At 36.9% G+C, this 19,331-nt stretch overlaps 2 protein-coding genes across 2 annotated transcripts; both read right to left on the bottom strand.

The window, feature by feature from the left end:
* Nucleotides 1-1,064: 1,064 nt before the first annotated feature.
* Nucleotides 1,065-5,913, bottom strand: LOC149831450 (delta(7)-sterol-C5(6)-desaturase 1-like). The gene is made up of 3 exons (XM_090013905.1): nt 5,569-5,913; nt 3,458-3,763; nt 1,065-1,447 (listed from the first exon to the last, which is right to left on the bottom strand). Exons 1-3 carry the CDS (start codon nt 5,789-5,791, stop codon nt 1,155-1,157), a joined length of 822 nt encoding a protein of 273 aa, XP_089870031.1. The 5' UTR covers nt 5,792-5,913; the 3' UTR covers nt 1,065-1,154.
* A 7,729-nt stretch (nt 5,914-13,642) lies between these two features.
* Nucleotides 13,643-16,756, bottom strand: LOC149831449 (delta(7)-sterol-C5(6)-desaturase-like). The gene is made up of 3 exons (XM_090013904.1): nt 16,481-16,756; nt 15,683-15,988; nt 13,643-14,339 (listed from the first exon to the last, which is right to left on the bottom strand). The coding sequence occupies exons 1-3, from the start codon at nt 16,686-16,688 to the stop codon at nt 14,047-14,049; spliced, it is 807 nt and encodes a 268-aa protein (XP_089870030.1). The 5' UTR covers nt 16,689-16,756; the 3' UTR covers nt 13,643-14,046.
* Between the last annotated feature and the right edge of the window lie 2,575 nt (nt 16,757-19,331).

Here is a 19,331-nt window from a genome sequence, read left to right as displayed (position 1 = left end):
GGAAGTTTGTACCTCAAAGACAATTTTTATTATTTTTAAGTGTCGACTTGTAGACTGTGACATTAATTATTCCATTGTACGAAATTGTTAATATTTTACACATTGTTTGTGAACTACAGAATTTCTTTAAATTAAACTGTTAATTTTTATCCACATTAATTGTACACCGGGGTTGAAACAAACTATTGTACATTAGTAAAATACTGCGTCAGTAAAAAAAAAGGGGATTCATTGCGTCGTGCCAGTAGAAAAAGATTCACTGTCGCAGCTGGGCGCCAGTGAAACAGTAGAAAATCTTCACTGGCGCAAATCTGCACCTTAAAACCATTTTCACTGGCTCAGATGTGTGCCAGTAAGAAAGGTTCACTAGCACAATTTTGCACCAGTAAAACACTTTTCACTGGCACAAATCTGCGCTAGTGAAAAATTTTTACTGGTGAAAATTTTGCTTCAGTGAAAATGATTTGAACTGGCGAATGTATATTGGCGCCGGTCAATGCATTACTGGTGAGACCTTTACCGGCGTGGCATCTAAACACGTTTTGTGCCAGTAAAGGCTTTCGTGCGCCAGTAAAACCTATTTTTTCCTGTAGTGAGTTCAGGTGGTGGGTTGGCTATCAACAGATTCGGGTTTGGATCTGATATAGTTTTGTGTATAAACCAGTTGGGATTTAGATATTTACTAGGTTTGGGCTCAGATTGATTCAGGAACAAAATAGGTTCATGGATATGGGATGTTCATGTTTGGGAATGAAACATGTTCAAGTCGAAATCGGTTCAGCTATATACCGAATTCGACTTGGTTCAAGTGTAGATTGCAACGGAACCATTTGTGTCAGGTATAAAAATTAGTCAGGTCCAAATAGGCCTCGTTCTACATTCACTTTACCCAAGAACCGATGTGCTTCTTCAATGGGGTCTATATTTTGGACCCGAACTGCACCCATGTGTCTCCTAAGATCTGGTCGGGTCTAATCGGTTTGGGACGTTGGCTCAGTTCGGATATACCCGAGCCACTTACACCTCTACTTGTGGGCAACTCATTTCTATACACTGAACACATATTTACAAAGGAAAACAATAATTCATTTCCAAAAGATCGGTCCTTAGGTCCAGATAGATGTAATAACGGACACTTAAGAGAGAGAGAGAGATCAGAAGGCCTTTTTCCCGTGGAGCTCAGGATCATAAAGGGTACCAAACAGCCAGTCCATGAGGGTGGTGTAGTTGCCGAAGTTATAGCGATATTTGGTATGATGAATTTTGTGGCGTCGTCCCCCCATCACAAACCACAACTCTGTGTTGATGCAGTCATGGATGTTAATTGCCCACAATGCGCTATGAAGGAAGATCACCATGTGCGTAACAAAATGCATCGGCACCACAAACAGTGCAATACATAGAGGTGATGCCTCCAGTGCACTGTCTATAGGATTGAACGCAAAGCCTGCAACACAAAGTGAAACTATTACCTTCCTTTTTTTTTGTCAGAAAAATAATAATTTTTACTTCAAATGTGAAAAAATTAAGCTTAGATAAGGCAGCAAGCAGGGTGACGAATGATCAGACAATCTTAGGGGCGTCAACCGGTCGGACCTTCTCCCTGACCCCCTGCAGGTGGGTCTGGACCCAGATCTGATTCCGAGGCACTGCTACCAGGGGTCCGGACCTGGGTCCAACTGGACTAACCTACCAAAGAAAAAAACATACCCAGTTACTATAAGGATTGCATCGACCAGACCCCTGTAATCCATACCTGATAAATAATATTTTTAAGTTTTTACATTGAAAAAATACGGATTTTAATAGGAACTTAATTGGGTTAGACCCAGTAAAAACAATTCACTTTCTAATTTTTTTGTTATTAATTTTTATGTATTATATCCATTAAAATTGCATTTTTATATGTTAAAATTTTAAAAGAATATGCGTCCTCATGCCCAACTTTTCATAAAAATCAGTGTATTTACATCTCCAACCGTGCCGCACTTGTGTCCGTACTCATGTCCATGTGACATAGTGTTAACACTGTTCCATTTTGGAGTAGTAACGGGAGGCCAGTAGTTTCAGTCTCACAGAACTAGGCAAATTGGTTTGAATCCTGCGTTTGTAACGAGGGACCAGATTGGATCATGGGTCCTAATTGGGTATGGTTACAAATTGAGTTCTTGTTTGGGTTTGGATTGGTTCATGTTCATATATATGGGGTGTGAAATGGGTTGATATACAAGCCAGTTTGTGGTTTGCATCGATTCAAATACAAATTGCAAATAACTGTTTGGATCAGGTATAAAACTGGGTGATGTACAGACAGGTTTAGGTCTATTTTTGTTAGCTAAGATCCTACCCATTTCTCACATGGGTCTAGATTTCAGACCCAATCTATCAAGTTTGGGACATTGGTTCTGATCGAGTTTATCAAACCAAGTTACATCCTTGTCATTAACCCATTTAGTTTCATGTTATCCGATATATGCTTTTTGACGCTTATCCATCGCATCAAGTGCAAGAGAGCCTATTGAATATGGTGTTTGTCATTAAGCACATTTAGTCCCTAATTAATCCAACATTTACTTTTTGACAAATTCCTAGCTATAACCATCTTATCAAGTGCAAAGACAAGATACCGTTGAAGGCATTAATTTGCAAAAATCACACATTTTTAAAAGAAAAATTATTTTTTTTATATTTTTTAGCTAGATCAAGGAAAACCCCTTTCACTGACTGCAAATTGGTAGGCATCTGGTTGGTAAAACCCTAAGTGACAAAACGTTTTAATCGGCAAATATCAGCATCCAAAATATCATGAGAAAATGAAAATTTTTAAATTTCTTGTGTTCAATCACAAAAATATCAGCCATAATTAATAAATTAAAAATAAAATATTATATTTTATGAATAAATAAAAATAAAGTATATAAATGATTTCCCATGTTTTTCCTAGAAAAATAGCTGTTAAAAATGTAAATATCTTGATAAAATTTGGTTTTTGCATTTTAATGAAAATGGCATGATATTTTGGAAATATAACAAGAAATTACCATTTAAAATTATTGCTCAACTTATCGCATTTTTTCATGATTTTTTTTCTCAAAAAGATAGCAAAACCCTTGAGATCCCCCTGCCCACGTTAGCTATGCAACAAGGAACACTTCCTACTGCACATTTTTAGTGAACTGCTGCACCTGATCACCCTCCATCCATCTTTCAGATACAGCCTATCAGCTATGGGGCCCAGGCAATGATGGACGGTGATCAGGTGCAGCAGCAAACTAAAATTGTATCATCCCTCGTTTTCAAACTAAAATATTAATTTAATAAAACTGAAAACCTAAACCTAGTATATGGCGCGATCAGATTTTGAAAAAAAGATCAGATTCTCCCTCATCTATCTTTACCTGCAAGTGCCTAATCTCAGCTTCCCTATCAAAAAAATAGAAGAAGAAGAAATCTTTACCTGCAAATGGAGAAAGGGTATCCTGCTTGTTGTATTTGTGATGGGTTGAATGCAAATGCTTGTAAAGAGGCTTTATGTCATGCATTCCTCGGTGTATCCAGTAAACCCCAAAATCAATGAGCACCAGATAGACAACTGTATAGACAATGTACAAGGGCCAACCAACTTCTTCTACTCTTGCATAACACCTTGTCCAGCCCTTTTCAACCACGTACTCTGTAATTGCAGGCAACACAGCGTGTATAGGCAAAGCTTTCATACTTAACCATATTTGGTCTAACATCGCTTTCCTTGTTGGCATCAAGCCTGTACAAGGAAACCATTCACGGCATATATATTTAAAAAAAAAAAAAAAAAATGATCCTATGAGTATATAACTGGCATAAAATTCTCATGAAGACATGATATTGTGGTCTGAACTATGGGTAAAAAGTGAGCAGACAAAGTTGAATTCAATATCCACATTACCTTTTTCTTTTCTTTTTTTGGTGGGTGGGTTGGGGATGTGGATTTGCATCTCTCGGGCTCAGGTTTTTTTACAGTCGACACTTTTGGTGCTGCAGCAAACAAGAGTTCTTTTTTTGTCTTTTTTATAGCCAGAATAAACCATCATTATAGTAGAGCAGATCCAGTGATTGGGCGCGAGCACTTTGTAAAGTACTCCTACCACACAAAACACAGAAAATCACTGTGCATGCAGCGATTTTCTGTGGTTTGTGTTTTGCAATAAAAAGGCTTCCCGCAAATCGAATTTCTGTGTTTTGTATTTTACAACAGAAAATCACTGCACCCGTTATGCATTATATGTGGCCTGAGTACTTTGTAAAGTATTCGGCCTGATCACCTAACCAGCGGCTCATATTATAGTTGAGGAGCTTGAGGTGCAATATACATTGTGTGCGTAAAGGAGCTTGAGGTGCAATGTAGCACTTTAATGATGCAGTTTGCAGTTTGCATGATCGCAGTGATGCATGGAGCATTCAGAGGTGCCTAGTTCTGTTTTGATCGATCCGAGCTGACCTTTGACTATTTTGACTGAGTTAACCTTAACTACTTTGACTTTCGGTTTCCGTTTGAGACCATTTAAAGTATTTTATGGAGCCTTTGTGACTATTGGTCGATTTTGGACGTCCTTGACTATTGATAAAATGTGAATGATCATTCAGGGTTATTTTCATCTAAAATTTTAAAATGTTTGATTTATGGTTATTTAATTAAACTTAAATCCAAAATTTGTTTTGTCTTTTTAAGACCGTAAAAACTGCATTATCGACTTGTTGATCATTAGACTTTTTTTATTCTCAAGCTTTTTTTATTTTCTTTCCTTTTGACTCTTGTTTTGCTTGCAAATTCGTATTTGAGAGAGGCCGGTCACCTGTTCTTGAAAAGCAATGACTCACTTGCTTATTTTTGCATTTTCGAAAATCTCAAAGTGGGGCGGTTGAGATTTAAATATAACTATCTCAAGAATGTGCCTCTAGGTTTGGAATATTGATCTTACAAAATCCTGTTTTTGGCCACCATGTTCTAACAATGCTTTCAACCGACTCATCTAGCCAAATGTGTAGAGCCCACAACAAGAAACCAAATTGGAATGTCTTTTTTTTTTTTCTGGTGCGCCACTGTGTAGCCCACTTTTTCTCTTTATTTTTTGTTTGTTTCTTATTTATCTTTGAAGGATAATTAATAATCATCCAAATCAGGTTGCGCACATGAGCATCATAATCACAGGAAGCTTCTCTGAAAATTGCTTTTTGGAAGCGTGAAAGCATAGACTTCTTTCACAAAGCATAAACTTCACACTTTCGAAGCTTTATGAGAAACAGAATGGAAAGCTTGTTTCTTTCAAAATTAAAAGGGCAATTTACACGTAGGCAACTAACGTATGGCAAATTCATGTTTAGACGCCTCAAGTATCAAATATTTAAGTTAATTAGACGTTTGACCTTCTAAAACATTGCTCAAATGACTGCCTAAGTTGTTCTTTCATTCACTTAATGTAACAAATTTAACCTCTTTTTTTCTTTAAATCATTGAACTCATTTTTCTAAACTTTTATAGCAGTACACAAGGGTACCTAACTAATTAATTTCAGAGAGAAAGACACTCACCATCAGGGAAGTAGACATGGCTCTTTACGTAGTAGATATAGAAGGACCAGACTCCACAGATGAGGAAGTAGAAGATGATCCCAGCGATGTAGTTCCGAAGCAACGACTGCCAGAAGTGGGGAAGGCCCCTCCAATAATCCCCTGGAACAAGACTCCCCAGGACGATCTCATTGGACCACTCCGTCAAACTCACGAACTGTCTCAGGTACGCCTCCTCCTCCATCTCCCCCTCTCTCAACCCTATAAACCCTCCCTTCCTCTGCCGGCCTCGCCTCTCACAAAAGAACACAGAGGGAACAAGAAAGGCGAGCAAGGAGCAATCGATCACAAAAGAAGCACAGAGGGAGAGAGTGCAACTTCTCGCAGGATACGCAGTCATGTTATATATAAACCCACACAAAGCCCTCGACAAGATGAAACCATCAGATCTGCCACCTCCCCTATTCTCAGGTGAAATATGATTGCACAAATATTTGTTTATTAGGCACCTGATCACCTACTATCTTGAGGACAGGCCTGTCAGTTGTGGGGCCCAAGCCCTGATAGAGGGCAATCAGGTCTTTTAATGCACAAATTTTGTGCTATGTGATTGTACCTGATCCGGACCCCTCCGCTAGCCTTATGTTGCCTTGTAATAGGCCACTAAGGAGGGTACGGTTTTTCATGTTAAAATATTCAAAAAATTAATTTTTATTAATTAATAAAATTATAAATTTCCGGGTACTCGTGTCTCATTTTTTTTTATAACTTTTGAGTCGAATTCAAATCCCATAATTTCGAGTCCACTCATTACGGTAATTTATCTCTTAGGAGCCCCAATTACCAACCGTTGCTGCAACAAAACTAGGGGTGTCAACAGGTCAGGTTTACCCAGACCCGAACCAAACCCTATAGGGTTTGGGTACAGTGATAAACAAGAAGACACAATTAAGACTTGGGTCTGAACCTGAAGGTCACATTAATACATAGTTTTGGGTATATTTTATAAAACTTTATACCAGATCTAGACCCGAGTTTCAATTGAGATGTATAATTTTTTAATAAAAAAATTAATATTTTATTGGGTATAGCTCGGGTCTGGTTCATGTAGTTCTTATCGGGTCATGATAACGTTTTTGTAAGGAAATACATAATATCATGTCATGATAACGTGGCAGTGAAGAGTATCATAACAGTCGGGAGGAGAAAGGATGGTCCCCTGCTTTGTCTATTGCCTGCCGATCTTCTCATAACGCGTTCGTATCGATACGGTCAAATTTACCAAAAAATTAAGAAAAAAGAAGAAGATTTGCTAAGTCGTTTGTACAGACAAATAGCAATTCTTTAAACATACTTTCAGCATGTTCGGATACAGGGGTCTGACAATTAAGTATATGGATCCGGTTCTGGTTTATGAAATATTAAAGCTAGAGGGTCCAACCTGCTTTCCATTAAAGATCCGCTATTTATATATACAAACGTATAAAATCAATATTTTGCCAGGCTTGATATATGCTATATACCAAGATCTGAACCGTGCTCTTCTCATGTTAGGTCCAGCTAGAACCAAACGGGTCCTGGTTCTGGCACTTAAAGTTGGATCTAGCTAACTCTGACCCACCCAGTGTTGGCGCAGGACTGATCCATTGAGGCCTACACATGGACCCATATGATCCGAGGTTCAGCTTCGCCTAGGCACACGGAGCCAAGCCATGTCACAAGTCTTGGCAAGGAAAATCTCATGAAAATTAATAATTTCATTTTTTGGAAAAAATCATGACAAAAGATCAGTATACCAAAATTTAAGGAGGAGCTTCGTCAAGTACCTGCACTAGATTGAAGCCATAGTGGCCTAGTTAAACATGTGGTCAAAATCAGGTAAGAAACCTAGCTAGGTCATGCCCAAAAGCCTAGTCAAAACCCCAAGGTTGAAAGAACGCTTTCAGCAGTGCATGTGTTTTGATGCAGCAAGGGTTGGTGATTGGGGGTCTGAAGACATGTGTTACAATGATTTGTGGACTCGAGGACACGGGATTCAAATTCGACTCTAAAGTTCAAATTTTAAAAAATGGGACACAATGATACGATTTTTTTATTTTTTAATTAATAAAAATATTTTTGAATATTTTAACATGAAAAATATATTTTATTAAAATGAAATTAAAATATAATAAAATAATATTTTATAATTTTAAAATACGTGTCAGTCCCCATGTCAGCATGTCTGCGTGTGTCACCAAGGACACAGCCAAAATGGCGTGTCCCTGTGACATGGACGACAACCCTCAAGCTCGTCAATTCCTTAGCAGTGTCATTCGCCAATCCCTAAACTAGGGCTAGCAATTAAGCAGCCCATGATGCAATCGATACCAGCTTTTCACTATACCATCTCCTATTCTTTAAATTTTCCTAATTTTATATTTTTTTCTCTACCATTTAGACTAACATTCTTATTATGTGTACAACTAAAACATAAACTCCGGTAAATTGAGGATCGAACCTCAAAGTTTGAATCCCGATGCCATGAAGACCCTCAAGTCAAAACTTGCTATATTGGGAGGGGCGCCCTCCCAAGGGGGGATGTCTCATCCTAGAACCTTCTAGGATGGGCTGAGTGCTAAAAAGAAAAGGAGAAAAAAAATGAGAATAAGAAAGGTTTGAAAGAAAGTAAGAATAAAAATAATAATAATAATAATAACTTGACTAAGTCAAACTTGCTTCCCAAGTAAGCAAGTTTGACAATATGCATTGTAGAAAGGTGAACTCCACATGGAGGTGGCCTATGGGGGTCACACCTTATGCCATATATAATATATAAATTGTATAAACTAATATTAACCTAAGCTCATTAAGTAGAAGAAACAAAATATTCAAGGCAAATGAAAAAAAAAGGAGAAAAGAAAACTTAAAAACTAGAAGAAAGAAAACTTTGATGGAGAATAGATCAAGGGTTGAGATTGCCCAGCCCCTTGATATATTTTCTACAACCTATAAATCGGGAGGAGGGGCACACACACACCCTATTTGGTACATTTTGATTTTTTTATTTTCTCTCCCTATTCCTTTTCTTTCTTCTTCTTCGTCTTCCACTTTTGGTGGTTTCTTTCTTGCACAACCAAAGGGTGAACCTACACATGTTAGAGGAGAGCAGCAGTTACCACACGAAGCGGATGGGCGGATTCGCTTGTGAAGATTTGGTTTTTCGGTTAGGAAGAGTGTTTTTGTGATAAAGGTAGGGGGTTTTACTCTCTACGCGTAGATCAAAACTCATAGGCATGATTTTATTCTGATTTATAATTAGATGAACCCTGTACCGAACCTCTCATATGAGGATTTGGTGTTAGATTCGTCAAAATCAGAATAGAGAGGGTTTTCTAAAGAAAACCCCTCTCAAAAATTGATTTTTTACTAAAAATCAGTTTTCTTAAAACCTAATTAAAAATTTGTTTTCAATACCAATATGCATGCATACACTTTGAATTAGAGTTGTACACACACATATACATGTGAAAAAACTATGATTTTAAACCTTACAAAAAAAATATACAAAACAACTATTGGGTTCGAATATGGGTATATTGGGCTTAGTCGATTAGCACAAATTCAAAATATTAGAATTGCTTAAATAAGTAGTCTTTATAAATTTTGAATTGGGTTAGTGAAAAAGGGTTTGATCAGATTTTTTTCAGCGAGAAATCAGATCAATCCTTAAAGAAAATGTTTTACTTGAAATAAAAATATAAAATTTTAATGTATCTTGTGTGTTATGGGTTTTTCAGAAATAAAAATAATTTTCGAAATATAATATGATAATATATATTATTTTCTTGTAAAAAATTTAGTTAGATTGATTGAGTTAATGTTCTCATTCATATTATATGTTGTTAATTGAGTTTTTGTTATTTTTGTTATGGAAAAAGATATAACTTTATACTTGAAATTGAGAAAACACTAAAAATATTTTTAAGAAAATAGTATTCAGGAAGACAAATCAATTTTTCCACCTAACGGATGCAAAAATGAGACTTGTCTGTGATGAAATATGTAAATATAACGTATTTAGATTTTTAACTTTTTATTAGATATTTATTATTAAAAAAATTAGAAATATGAATTCGGGTGGCCTATTTCTATTTACCCAAATGCATATTACCTGCTATTTTGTATATTCGATCTGACACCTTACCGATAAATCATTTGTATCTCTCTCCTTTGGAGGAGTTTTTATTAATGGTTTATTACGTTGAAAAGCTACCAAAATTTCATACAATCTGTGAAATTTTAAGCTCCATTCTCGATCTGAGCACGGAAATGTGATAGTAGGAACAAAAAATATAGGTGTACACTAAATCAGTCATCTCTCTCATATGGACGAATTTTGATAACCGGTTTATGGCATTCGAAAGCTGATAGAATTTTTTACAACTTATCAAAATTTCATCTCTTTTCACAAAATGCATACTTCTCTATGACAGTTGTAATAGTCAGATAGATTTGAGGTCCAACGGATCCTGAACCGGCTAAAGGACTAGTTAGCAATACATGTGATGTTTCTAATGCATTCGAGTATTCTTTTATGAATTTTATAACGCTGCATATGAATTGTTAAAATATTTTTTATGCATGAATTGAGTGCACAATATAAGGCACAAATTGAATAATTGGCCTTTGTTGCTATTCGCTAAAGAACTGGACGAAAAGAGTTCGAATTGTGATCAAATATAAATGTTTAATTATTTATAAATACTGATATTGAAATGAATAAAATATGAATAATAATATGAAATTTTGAATGCATTTAATTGTTATAATCATTGCCTAATGATGAATGTATGTTTAAGCCAAAAATGAAAGAAAAGTATTATGCAATGATATGTGAAGTATGCATTTTTAAGAATATGCATCCATGGGCCCGGAAGAGGCCAAATCCTTAAATCAAGTTCATAAATATGTGTTTCATGAAATTAATAAATTTAAAAGGTTTAACCATGTGACACAAAAATATAATGCTTGAAAGGAGAGGGCATGCAGTAATTTCAACTTCATGGATACTATTTTTTAGCACGAAAGGTTGCTCCTCTCCAACTATAAAAATAAGAGAATTCTCTACATTAGACTATAGCATAGATGATAGAAACTCATGAGTGAAAAACTGATGCACCAAGATGACGATATTGGGAGCACTCTCTCAATGTGCTCGTCCCTCACCTGTAAGACTGGTGAAAGATGCTTGACCAGGCCAAAGCCATAATTATATGAAAACACCTTTGCATTGTGGCCTTGAGCCAGGTTACTACCTATGTTAGTACCCACAGGGCTAAGAATGGAAACCTAAAGTGATTATACTTTTAGTTAGGCATGGCATGCATCATTTAAAAATAAAACTTAATTAAAGATAAGAAACCACTCATGCACACAATTCAGACTCGGCAATGGTAAGTGCATGCATTTTAACTGTTCATGTATATTTAAATGCTTATGGCTCAGTGATTGCTTTTGATTGAAAGAGTTATGCAAGTGTAAAGTGATTGAATATGCAAGTCTAAGTATTGGAATATGTTTTTGCATGCATGTTGTAATTTATGTTTATTGAATAACACTTTCCTACTTAGGACTTATTAGTCTTACCCTATTATTATTATTAAATATTTTTCAAGTAGCGAATAGAGGACCATGCAATGGCGGAAGGTTGTAGTAGGAACTGAGCCAAATCTTTCTTCTTTTTTATTATGTTTTTGATTGCGAGCATTCACAAGTGTTTGAAGACTCTAATATTATTTAATTTGAAAGACTAATATTATTTAATTCAAAGTTTATAATAGACATTTATTATTTATAGATGTTTAATTTTAAATTTGAAGTTTATTTGGAAATGATATGATAGATCTGTAATACGCCAAAGCTTTTATCTCATTTGAATTTCTATTACAATTTCTAAAACTATTTAAAAAAATATATATGATTTTTGAGATAAAAAATTTGTGGTGTTATAGTCTCCTATCACTCAGAGTTTAGGTGGCTGAGTTATCCTTAAGATATAAAAATTAAACTCCCGGTTTCTATGTACATGACTCGAATTATTTCATTTACAAATTAAAGAAGTCAATTTATGGACTTAAACACACCTCCCGCCAGTGGTATAAAAAGTTCAATTAGGTAATTATGAACTTTGGATTCACTAAAAACATTATAGATCAGTGCATATACCTTAAGGTTAGTGGGAGTAATTAAGTTCATAATTTTGATTTTATTTATTAATAATATTCTTTTAGCAATTAATGATTTAAACCTACTACATGAGACAAAAGATTTTCTTTCCTGTCATTTTGATATGAAGAACATGTGTGAGGCCACATATATCCTTAAAATCGAGATATATCATGATAGAACTAAGGGTGTCCTTGGCCTCCCACATAAATCTTATATCCTTAAGGTTCTTAAAAGATATGAGATGGAGAACTATTCTCTTGGTTCGGCACATAGTGAAAGGAGATAAATTGAGCCTAAAAGACTATCCTTAGGATGATAATGAAAAGGCGCAGATGACAACTGTCTCATATGCTTCAACGGTTGAGAGTTTGTAGTACGTGCAGACCTACACACAACCTCATATTATATTTGTTGTAGGAATGCTTGGAAGATACCAGTCAAGTTCAGGTATTGCGCACTAGAAGACAATGAAGAAGATCATGCTCTATTTGAAAGAAATGAATGACTATATGTTGACATACAAAAAAGTTGACCACATATAGCTCATTGGATACTTTGATGCAGACTTGATAGGATGTCTCGACAGTAGAAAGTTCACTACTAGATACATCTTCCTATTAGTAAGTGGTGTCGTCTCACGAAGAAGTGAAAAATAGTCTATAATTGATGCTCATATCATGGAGGCAAAATTCATTGCTCTATACAGGACTTCATCTAAGGTCATTTGTTTAAGAAACTTTATTATGTGTCTTAGAATTATAGACTTTATTGAGAGACCACTAAAGATCTTTTGTGATAATGAAGCAGTCGTGTCCTTCTTAAATAACAATAAGAGCTCAACCTCGTATTGACATATGAAGTTAAAGTACTTTGTTGTTAAAAAAATGACTGAGAATCATCTGGTATGTGTTGATCCAATTAGCATGAAAGAAATGACTGTTGATCCCCTTACTAAAGGGCTAGCATCAAGATTGTATTCTCAACATGTAAAGGAGATCAGTCTATTTAATTCCTTCTGATATATGACAATGCATTATGGTTATATGTGATCACATTTGTGAAACTGGATTAATTCTCTATGGCTTTGTGTATTATTTATTTTGCATAAAAGATCTCTCATTTGGTTGGAGAGAATAACAGAATAACAATATTAAATGACCAATAGAATGAGTTAAAAACTAACCTATTTATAAAGGTAACCTTAACATGCTAAAGCACTGAAAAATAAATTGTATTATAGTACATAAAAAATATGACATTTCATAAAGAAGTGTTCATCTTCATGACTCATATAATTCATTCACGTGATACCTGATAGCATGTGAACCCACATGAAGAACTAAGTCAAGATATTGGTATGAACCTTAATTTTGAACCTTTTCGTATCAATGGGTCAAGTGAGAGAATGCTGGACATTTCAGTTTGAGTCCAACCCTAAGTATGACCCAGTTTGACACTACTGAAGGGGTTAGTAGGCAATTAGTGGGAATTAGTGGGGAAGGGTTACGTGAATGTGAAAGGGTTCACATTCTGTAACCCCCACTTTTCTCCCACTATAAATAAAGGCAAGACTACTTGATGAGAACAACCAAAGTTGTCCTCATTTTTCTCATTGGGTTCAGGGTCCTGCTCACCATCGACTTGAAGGCCTATGCTCATCGCGGGCGTCAATAGGTTGATGAGAACGCCAAACACCCGCACGTTGCTTCATCCATGGCATCTACCGGTATGTAGCAGTTTTACATTCCAGTTTTATTTTAAAGATACGCCAACACCTTCTCCTTAAGAGCTTTCCCAAACCAAATAAAGATTTGAAGTGCCTGGTTGATGCGTTTTCTAGTCTTGGATGGCACTTGAAAATTTTGTACAAAGTGTAATAAGAGACTTGTGAGAACATGTTTCACGTTATTTGTCAAGGTTGAACCCAACCCAAACCAAACACTAGTATAAAGCACTAAATAACCAATTATAGGATTGGACGATGGTTTTACATGACGGTGATCCAACTCCTATAGCTAATACAACTTTCAAGACAGCCGTTGTAAAATCTGTATCCAACGACATATATATGTCGAACCATGTGGATAATTATTTTTTATGATATGCTCCAAAGCTCCATTGCCATAAGTTCAGTCCTCAGCCCAAACAGAACTCAAAAGAAGACACTTATGTAGTACTCGTTACATTACCATATATATATATATATATATATATATATATATATATATATATATATATATATATATAGAGAGAGAGAGAGAGAGAGAGATGATAACGATGAAGAAGTGATCAGAAGGCTTTTTTCGCATCGAATTCTGGATCGTGGAGGGTGCCAAATAGCCAGTCGAAAAAGATGAGGTAGCCACCGTAGTTATTGCGATAGGTGGTGTGATGAATTCCGTGGTATCCCGCTCCCATGAAAGGCCAAACCTTTCCATGTACGCCGTCATGAATGATAGCAGTCCACACACCCTCACAGAAGAAAAGCATCTCGTGTGTAAAGAAATGCGTTGGTACCAGTAAGAGTGCAAACAGTTGCGGTGATGCCTGCAAGATACCATCTATGGGATTGAACGCCAAGCCTGCAACCAGGTAGTGAGTATAGGAAGCCAATGTCTTTCTTTTTTTTTTCTAAGGAGAAAAGAAATGTCAGAGAACAGAAAAAAGGATCACACTTTTCTGCGAGGATCAGGTGAAAGTAAATGCACACAAATACCAATCTTCCTTTTGTAGAATTAAAAATCAACACGCTTCTAGAAAGTTCTTGATAAGCATTATCGAACATTGATTTGTAATTATGTTCATTTTACCAAGAGAATATTTAGGGGAGAGTGCACACCAGACATTTAATTTCTTTTTCTTTGTCTAAACTAAATCCAAGCGCTCGTGGTCCATTTATAGCTGTCACATGGACACCTGAATTTGTCCATGTTGCTTTAAATATATGACAGGAATTGTGTAATGAAGAATGCACCTCGACTGGCTGCTACCAAGTTTTATAACAATATTCAATAAAATAAAAAAGGGTAATTTACTTACATGTGTCTAACCTATGGTAAATTTACATTTAGATGCTTGAGTATTAAATATATATGATTAATCACTCACTTCTACAGAAGGTTTCAAATCCGCGCCTGAGTAACTTTTCGTTAACCTACAGTTTTAACCTTCTCTTTGTTCAAATTCTTGGCAGTCCAATCAACTCGTTCTACAGGAAGGAGGAGACGGGTTGGAGGCTTTTAAGGAGAGCTGATAAACGAGCTCATGAATGAATCTGCCAAAAGGTTTTCAAGATTCGCTTGTTCTTCTAACGAGCCGAGCTGAGGTCAAAAGCTCGTGACGACCAGAGTTTGAGCTAGCTCGTTTAGTAAAGAATACTGTTTTTAAAATTAAATTTAGACTCTAAATATATTGAGATAATCTCAAACCGGCTTATTCCAAAATAAATACTTCGTTCCAAAGATGTAAGAAACATGATTTTAACTCTAAACTTATTGCTTGCAACCCAAACACTTCAATGATCTACACCCTACGACATAAAATATAAAATATATACATATATTCATCACTAGCTAACAGGCCTACACAAGTCAAGCCCAGCCAAACAATTGCTGTTCTGGTACAAGCAGCCAAACAAGTGCATGCTTAAATGACATAGACCAATTACATGACAGCATTCTGAGCCTGCATTCCGTTGCTTGGGGCATGGATTGGTGTCATGTGATTGACCTGTGTCACATAGGCAGGCACTTAAGCAAGCCCTGAATTTTCTTCAGTTCTGGTACTTACCGAACCTATTTTACGGGTTTGAATGATATCTTTACAAGCTTAACATGAGCATAACTATGAGCAGCTAGTCTCGTTTCCCTTTAAGGAGGGAGATTTTCTTAAATTATAAATTATTAATAGTCCAATCAATGTTTACCTGCAAATGGAGAAAGAGTATCCTGCTTGTTGTATTTGTGATGGGCTGCATGAAGATACTTGTAAAGAGGCTTTATGTCATGTGATAATCTGTGCACCCAGTATAGCCCAAACTCAACGACCATAAAATAGACAATGGTATGGACAATGTACATGGGCCAACCAACTTCTTCAATTCTTGCATAACACCTTGTCCAGCCATTTTCAACCAGGTACTCTGTAACTGTTGGCAATCCACTGTATAAAGGCAAAGCTCTCAGGCTTGCGCTAATTTGTTTTAACATGGCTTCCCTTGTCGGCATCATATCTGCAAGAATAAACCATCCAAAGAAAATATATAAGAAACAAAGATCCCAAGGCTAACTAGCATAAATTCTTCTGACAAAAGATTGTGGTTTGGCCCATAGTTGAAAGTGAGCAGACCAAAATTTGAATTTATATCCACATCACACAGGTAGGGTAAATGGTCCAGTGTCACACCAACTATATACTTTTAGATGGATATTTCAAGTGTGAAGATCATTTTGCAAACCACAAACTTTAACAAAAGTTTGTGTTGTGTTGAAGATTATGGCTTTCTTACTTTGTCGAATAATTTTGGAATGATACTCTAAATTGGGTGGAGTTCAAACTCTTTCAAGTTTGATAAAAGAAAAAACAAAAGCAGTCAGATAAACGTCACAACTTCCTAATAAATTCATCTTAAACTTTCGTATGAATGAGAAAGAACTCCAACAACAGATTCCAATGCAATTCTTGGACTTTTGGTTGCAAGACATGAGAGAGAGAGAGAGACCACCATTGGGGAAGTAGACATGGCGCTTGAGGTAATAGATGTAGAAGCACCAGAGTCCGGATGAGAGCATGTAGACGATGTTTGCTGCGACGTAGCACCGGAGCCACGACTGGGCGAAGTGGGGAAGTCCCCTCCACCAGTGGGCCCCCGGCAGGAGGCTCCCCAGCACCACCTCGTTGTACCACTCAGTCTGCCTCATGAACTCGCCCATCTGCTCTCTTTCAAAACTGGCCGGAAAACGGCAGTGTTGATGGAGGGTTAAGGAACACAAAACGACAGTGGTCAATTTCTCTCTTGACACGCACTATATATCAACGTAGAGGAGTGCCTGTATAAATGTTCTTGTTCAACTGAAAATAACCATTCTGCATCCATCTTCCCTTCTCTCCCTTGTACAGTTCCCCCTACGAATAGTTTTAACTGTTGATGGTGATCTGAACCGGTCGGATATATATATATATATATATATATATATATATATATATATATATATATATATATATATATATATATATATATATATATGGGTATTACTGAATCCAATCTAGTTGGACATTGCCTAATTAGATTTGGAGTTGGGATTGGGATTAGCGTGTGAAAAAAGTATATAATACCGAATTTAGATCCAACTAAATAATCGGATATGATTTTATGTGAATAGGCACAGATATCCATAAGATTCGAAATAAGTTTCGAGATGAATTTATGACTCCTTAACGAATCTGACTATTAATCAGATGTTTATTTGATCTACTCGATCCTAGTAGGCAGATTCGAGTTCTGTTGGATATCTGACCCGGATCAAATCCCTTGAGGTCACTAGTTAATTTTGAAGTGGTTATAAAGAAAATGGCAAAATCAAGTCTGTTTTTTTTTTTTTTATAAAAATTGAATTCAAGGATCACCATGGCTTTGGTACATAAAGCCATGCAATGCTGCAAAACTCATATTGTAAAAAATCTTGGAAAGGAAAATATAGAGGCAAATTAAAATAATTTTTTTGAGAAAATTTTATCATATCAAAAAGTGTGAATTAAAAATTATAGCTAGAAAAGTATAAAAATATAAAGTATTATTATTATTGTATGAATCTTTTTTTCTTTTGCAATTATGCTGGAGTTTGAGAACACAGCCACTTAATCTTGACAGTATCAAACGATCTCCAATATACATAAAGTAGCTAGGCGGATTTATGCTGGATCTTGGACTGCATATATCATGCATTTTGGTCCCTAGCCTAGATCCCTAACCAGCCATCATAGATGACCCACTAAAGTGGACCACTGTTTAGCTCGTCAGCTGATCGATATGACCTGGTGAGCATATGTGACAAACTTGAAAGGATCCAAGTCTGGGTCCTATATCACCAAGTCAGATAATTAAGACGGTGTGAGACGCTGTGCATCATTTCAGTGGATCCAGGTCTAGATCCTACCAACCATCTGGTTGGATCAGGATATCCAACAGATCCAAGTTCATTTAGTTTGAGCTGGTTTACGAAGCTCATTGTACAACCTCTACTATCTTGATTCATCGATCGGTTCTGATCATGCTATCTAAATTGTTTAAGATTATTTTTACCTTTGGTAAATGTGAGGAGGGGTAAACGGATATGGAACTCACCCGAGTTAGGAGTCCACATCTTTGCAGGCGGGATTTTATGGTACCGCATTGTGTCTGCATACAACTTCAATAGCTCTAAATGTCAGCCCATAAATGCCTGCAGCTCATGCCGTGGGTGGACGTGCTCTCTGCATGTCACATAACATGCAAACCCTTTGACGAATCTATTTTTCTGACCACTGAGTGTATGCCACGTGGATGTCCAATTGCAAGAGCACTTTGTTTCACTCCTTTCATTTATACTTAAAAAGCCCGATTGCTATAATGTATACTCTCTTAACGGCTTCACCCCTGTAGGGTAGGGGTGGCAATCGGGTCGGGTTGGCGGGTTGGCGGGTTGGCGTGTCAGCATACCTCAACCCGAACCCGACCCGTTTATTAAACGGGTCGGCTGTGGCAAACACGAACCCGACCCGTTTAATAAACGGGTAACCCGACACGACCTGCCAACCCATTTAATAAATGGGTTGGGTCGGGTAAACGGGTTTTCAGGTTGGCGGGTCGGGTTGACGGGTCGGGCAGACGGGTTGGCGGGTTGGCGGGTTGACCCACCCGCCTAACCCGTTTATTAAACGGGTCAGCCGGGTTGGCGGGTTGGCATACCCCCAACCCGAACCCGACCTGTTTAATAAACGGGTTACACAGGTCGACCCGTTTATTAAACGGGTTGGCTTAAGCCCAACCCGAACCCGCCTAAGAGGCGGGTTGGCGGGTCGTGTCAGAAATTGCCACCCCTACTGTAGGGTAATCAACGTGAAAGGACAGCACTACCACACCGGCAACCCCATTCCATTTAGGGTCACACAAACCCGTCCCACACACGGTACGGGCACAAAGGGACCCTAAGGTGTGGTTTTTACAAAGCCGGATGATGGTTTTGCATCCAAGGGAGAGACAAGGAAATGGTTCAAAATCTAATTATAAAGAGACTGGCTAGGTCTTTGAGAAGTTTCACTGAACAGTTGGTGAGCACCCCTCCTAAACACAACTACTAATATGTGTATTAACTTTTGAGGATCTATAAAGAAATTATTCGTGAACCAACTTCCCGTTAGTTCAGCAAATAAGATACAAATTTAAATTGAAAATTTTAATCCGTATCGAATCAGTCACGAACAGTCCACAAATATTTATATAAAACCAATCTCGCTGTCCCAACTGATTTGCATATCAGTCTTGACGAGTTCAAGACCCTGTTCAATAATGTCAAATATCCGCAATGATATGTAGG

Source organism: Nuphar pumila, chromosome 7 (assembly GCF_984573655.1).
Source record: "Nuphar pumila chromosome 7, dmNupPumi1.hap1.1, whole genome shotgun sequence".
Classification (NCBI taxonomy): Eukaryota; Viridiplantae; Streptophyta; class Magnoliopsida; order Nymphaeales; family Nymphaeaceae; genus Nuphar; species Nuphar pumila.
Note: the sequence above shows the minus strand (reverse complement) of the source record. Positions and strands in the feature narration are given on the sequence as shown.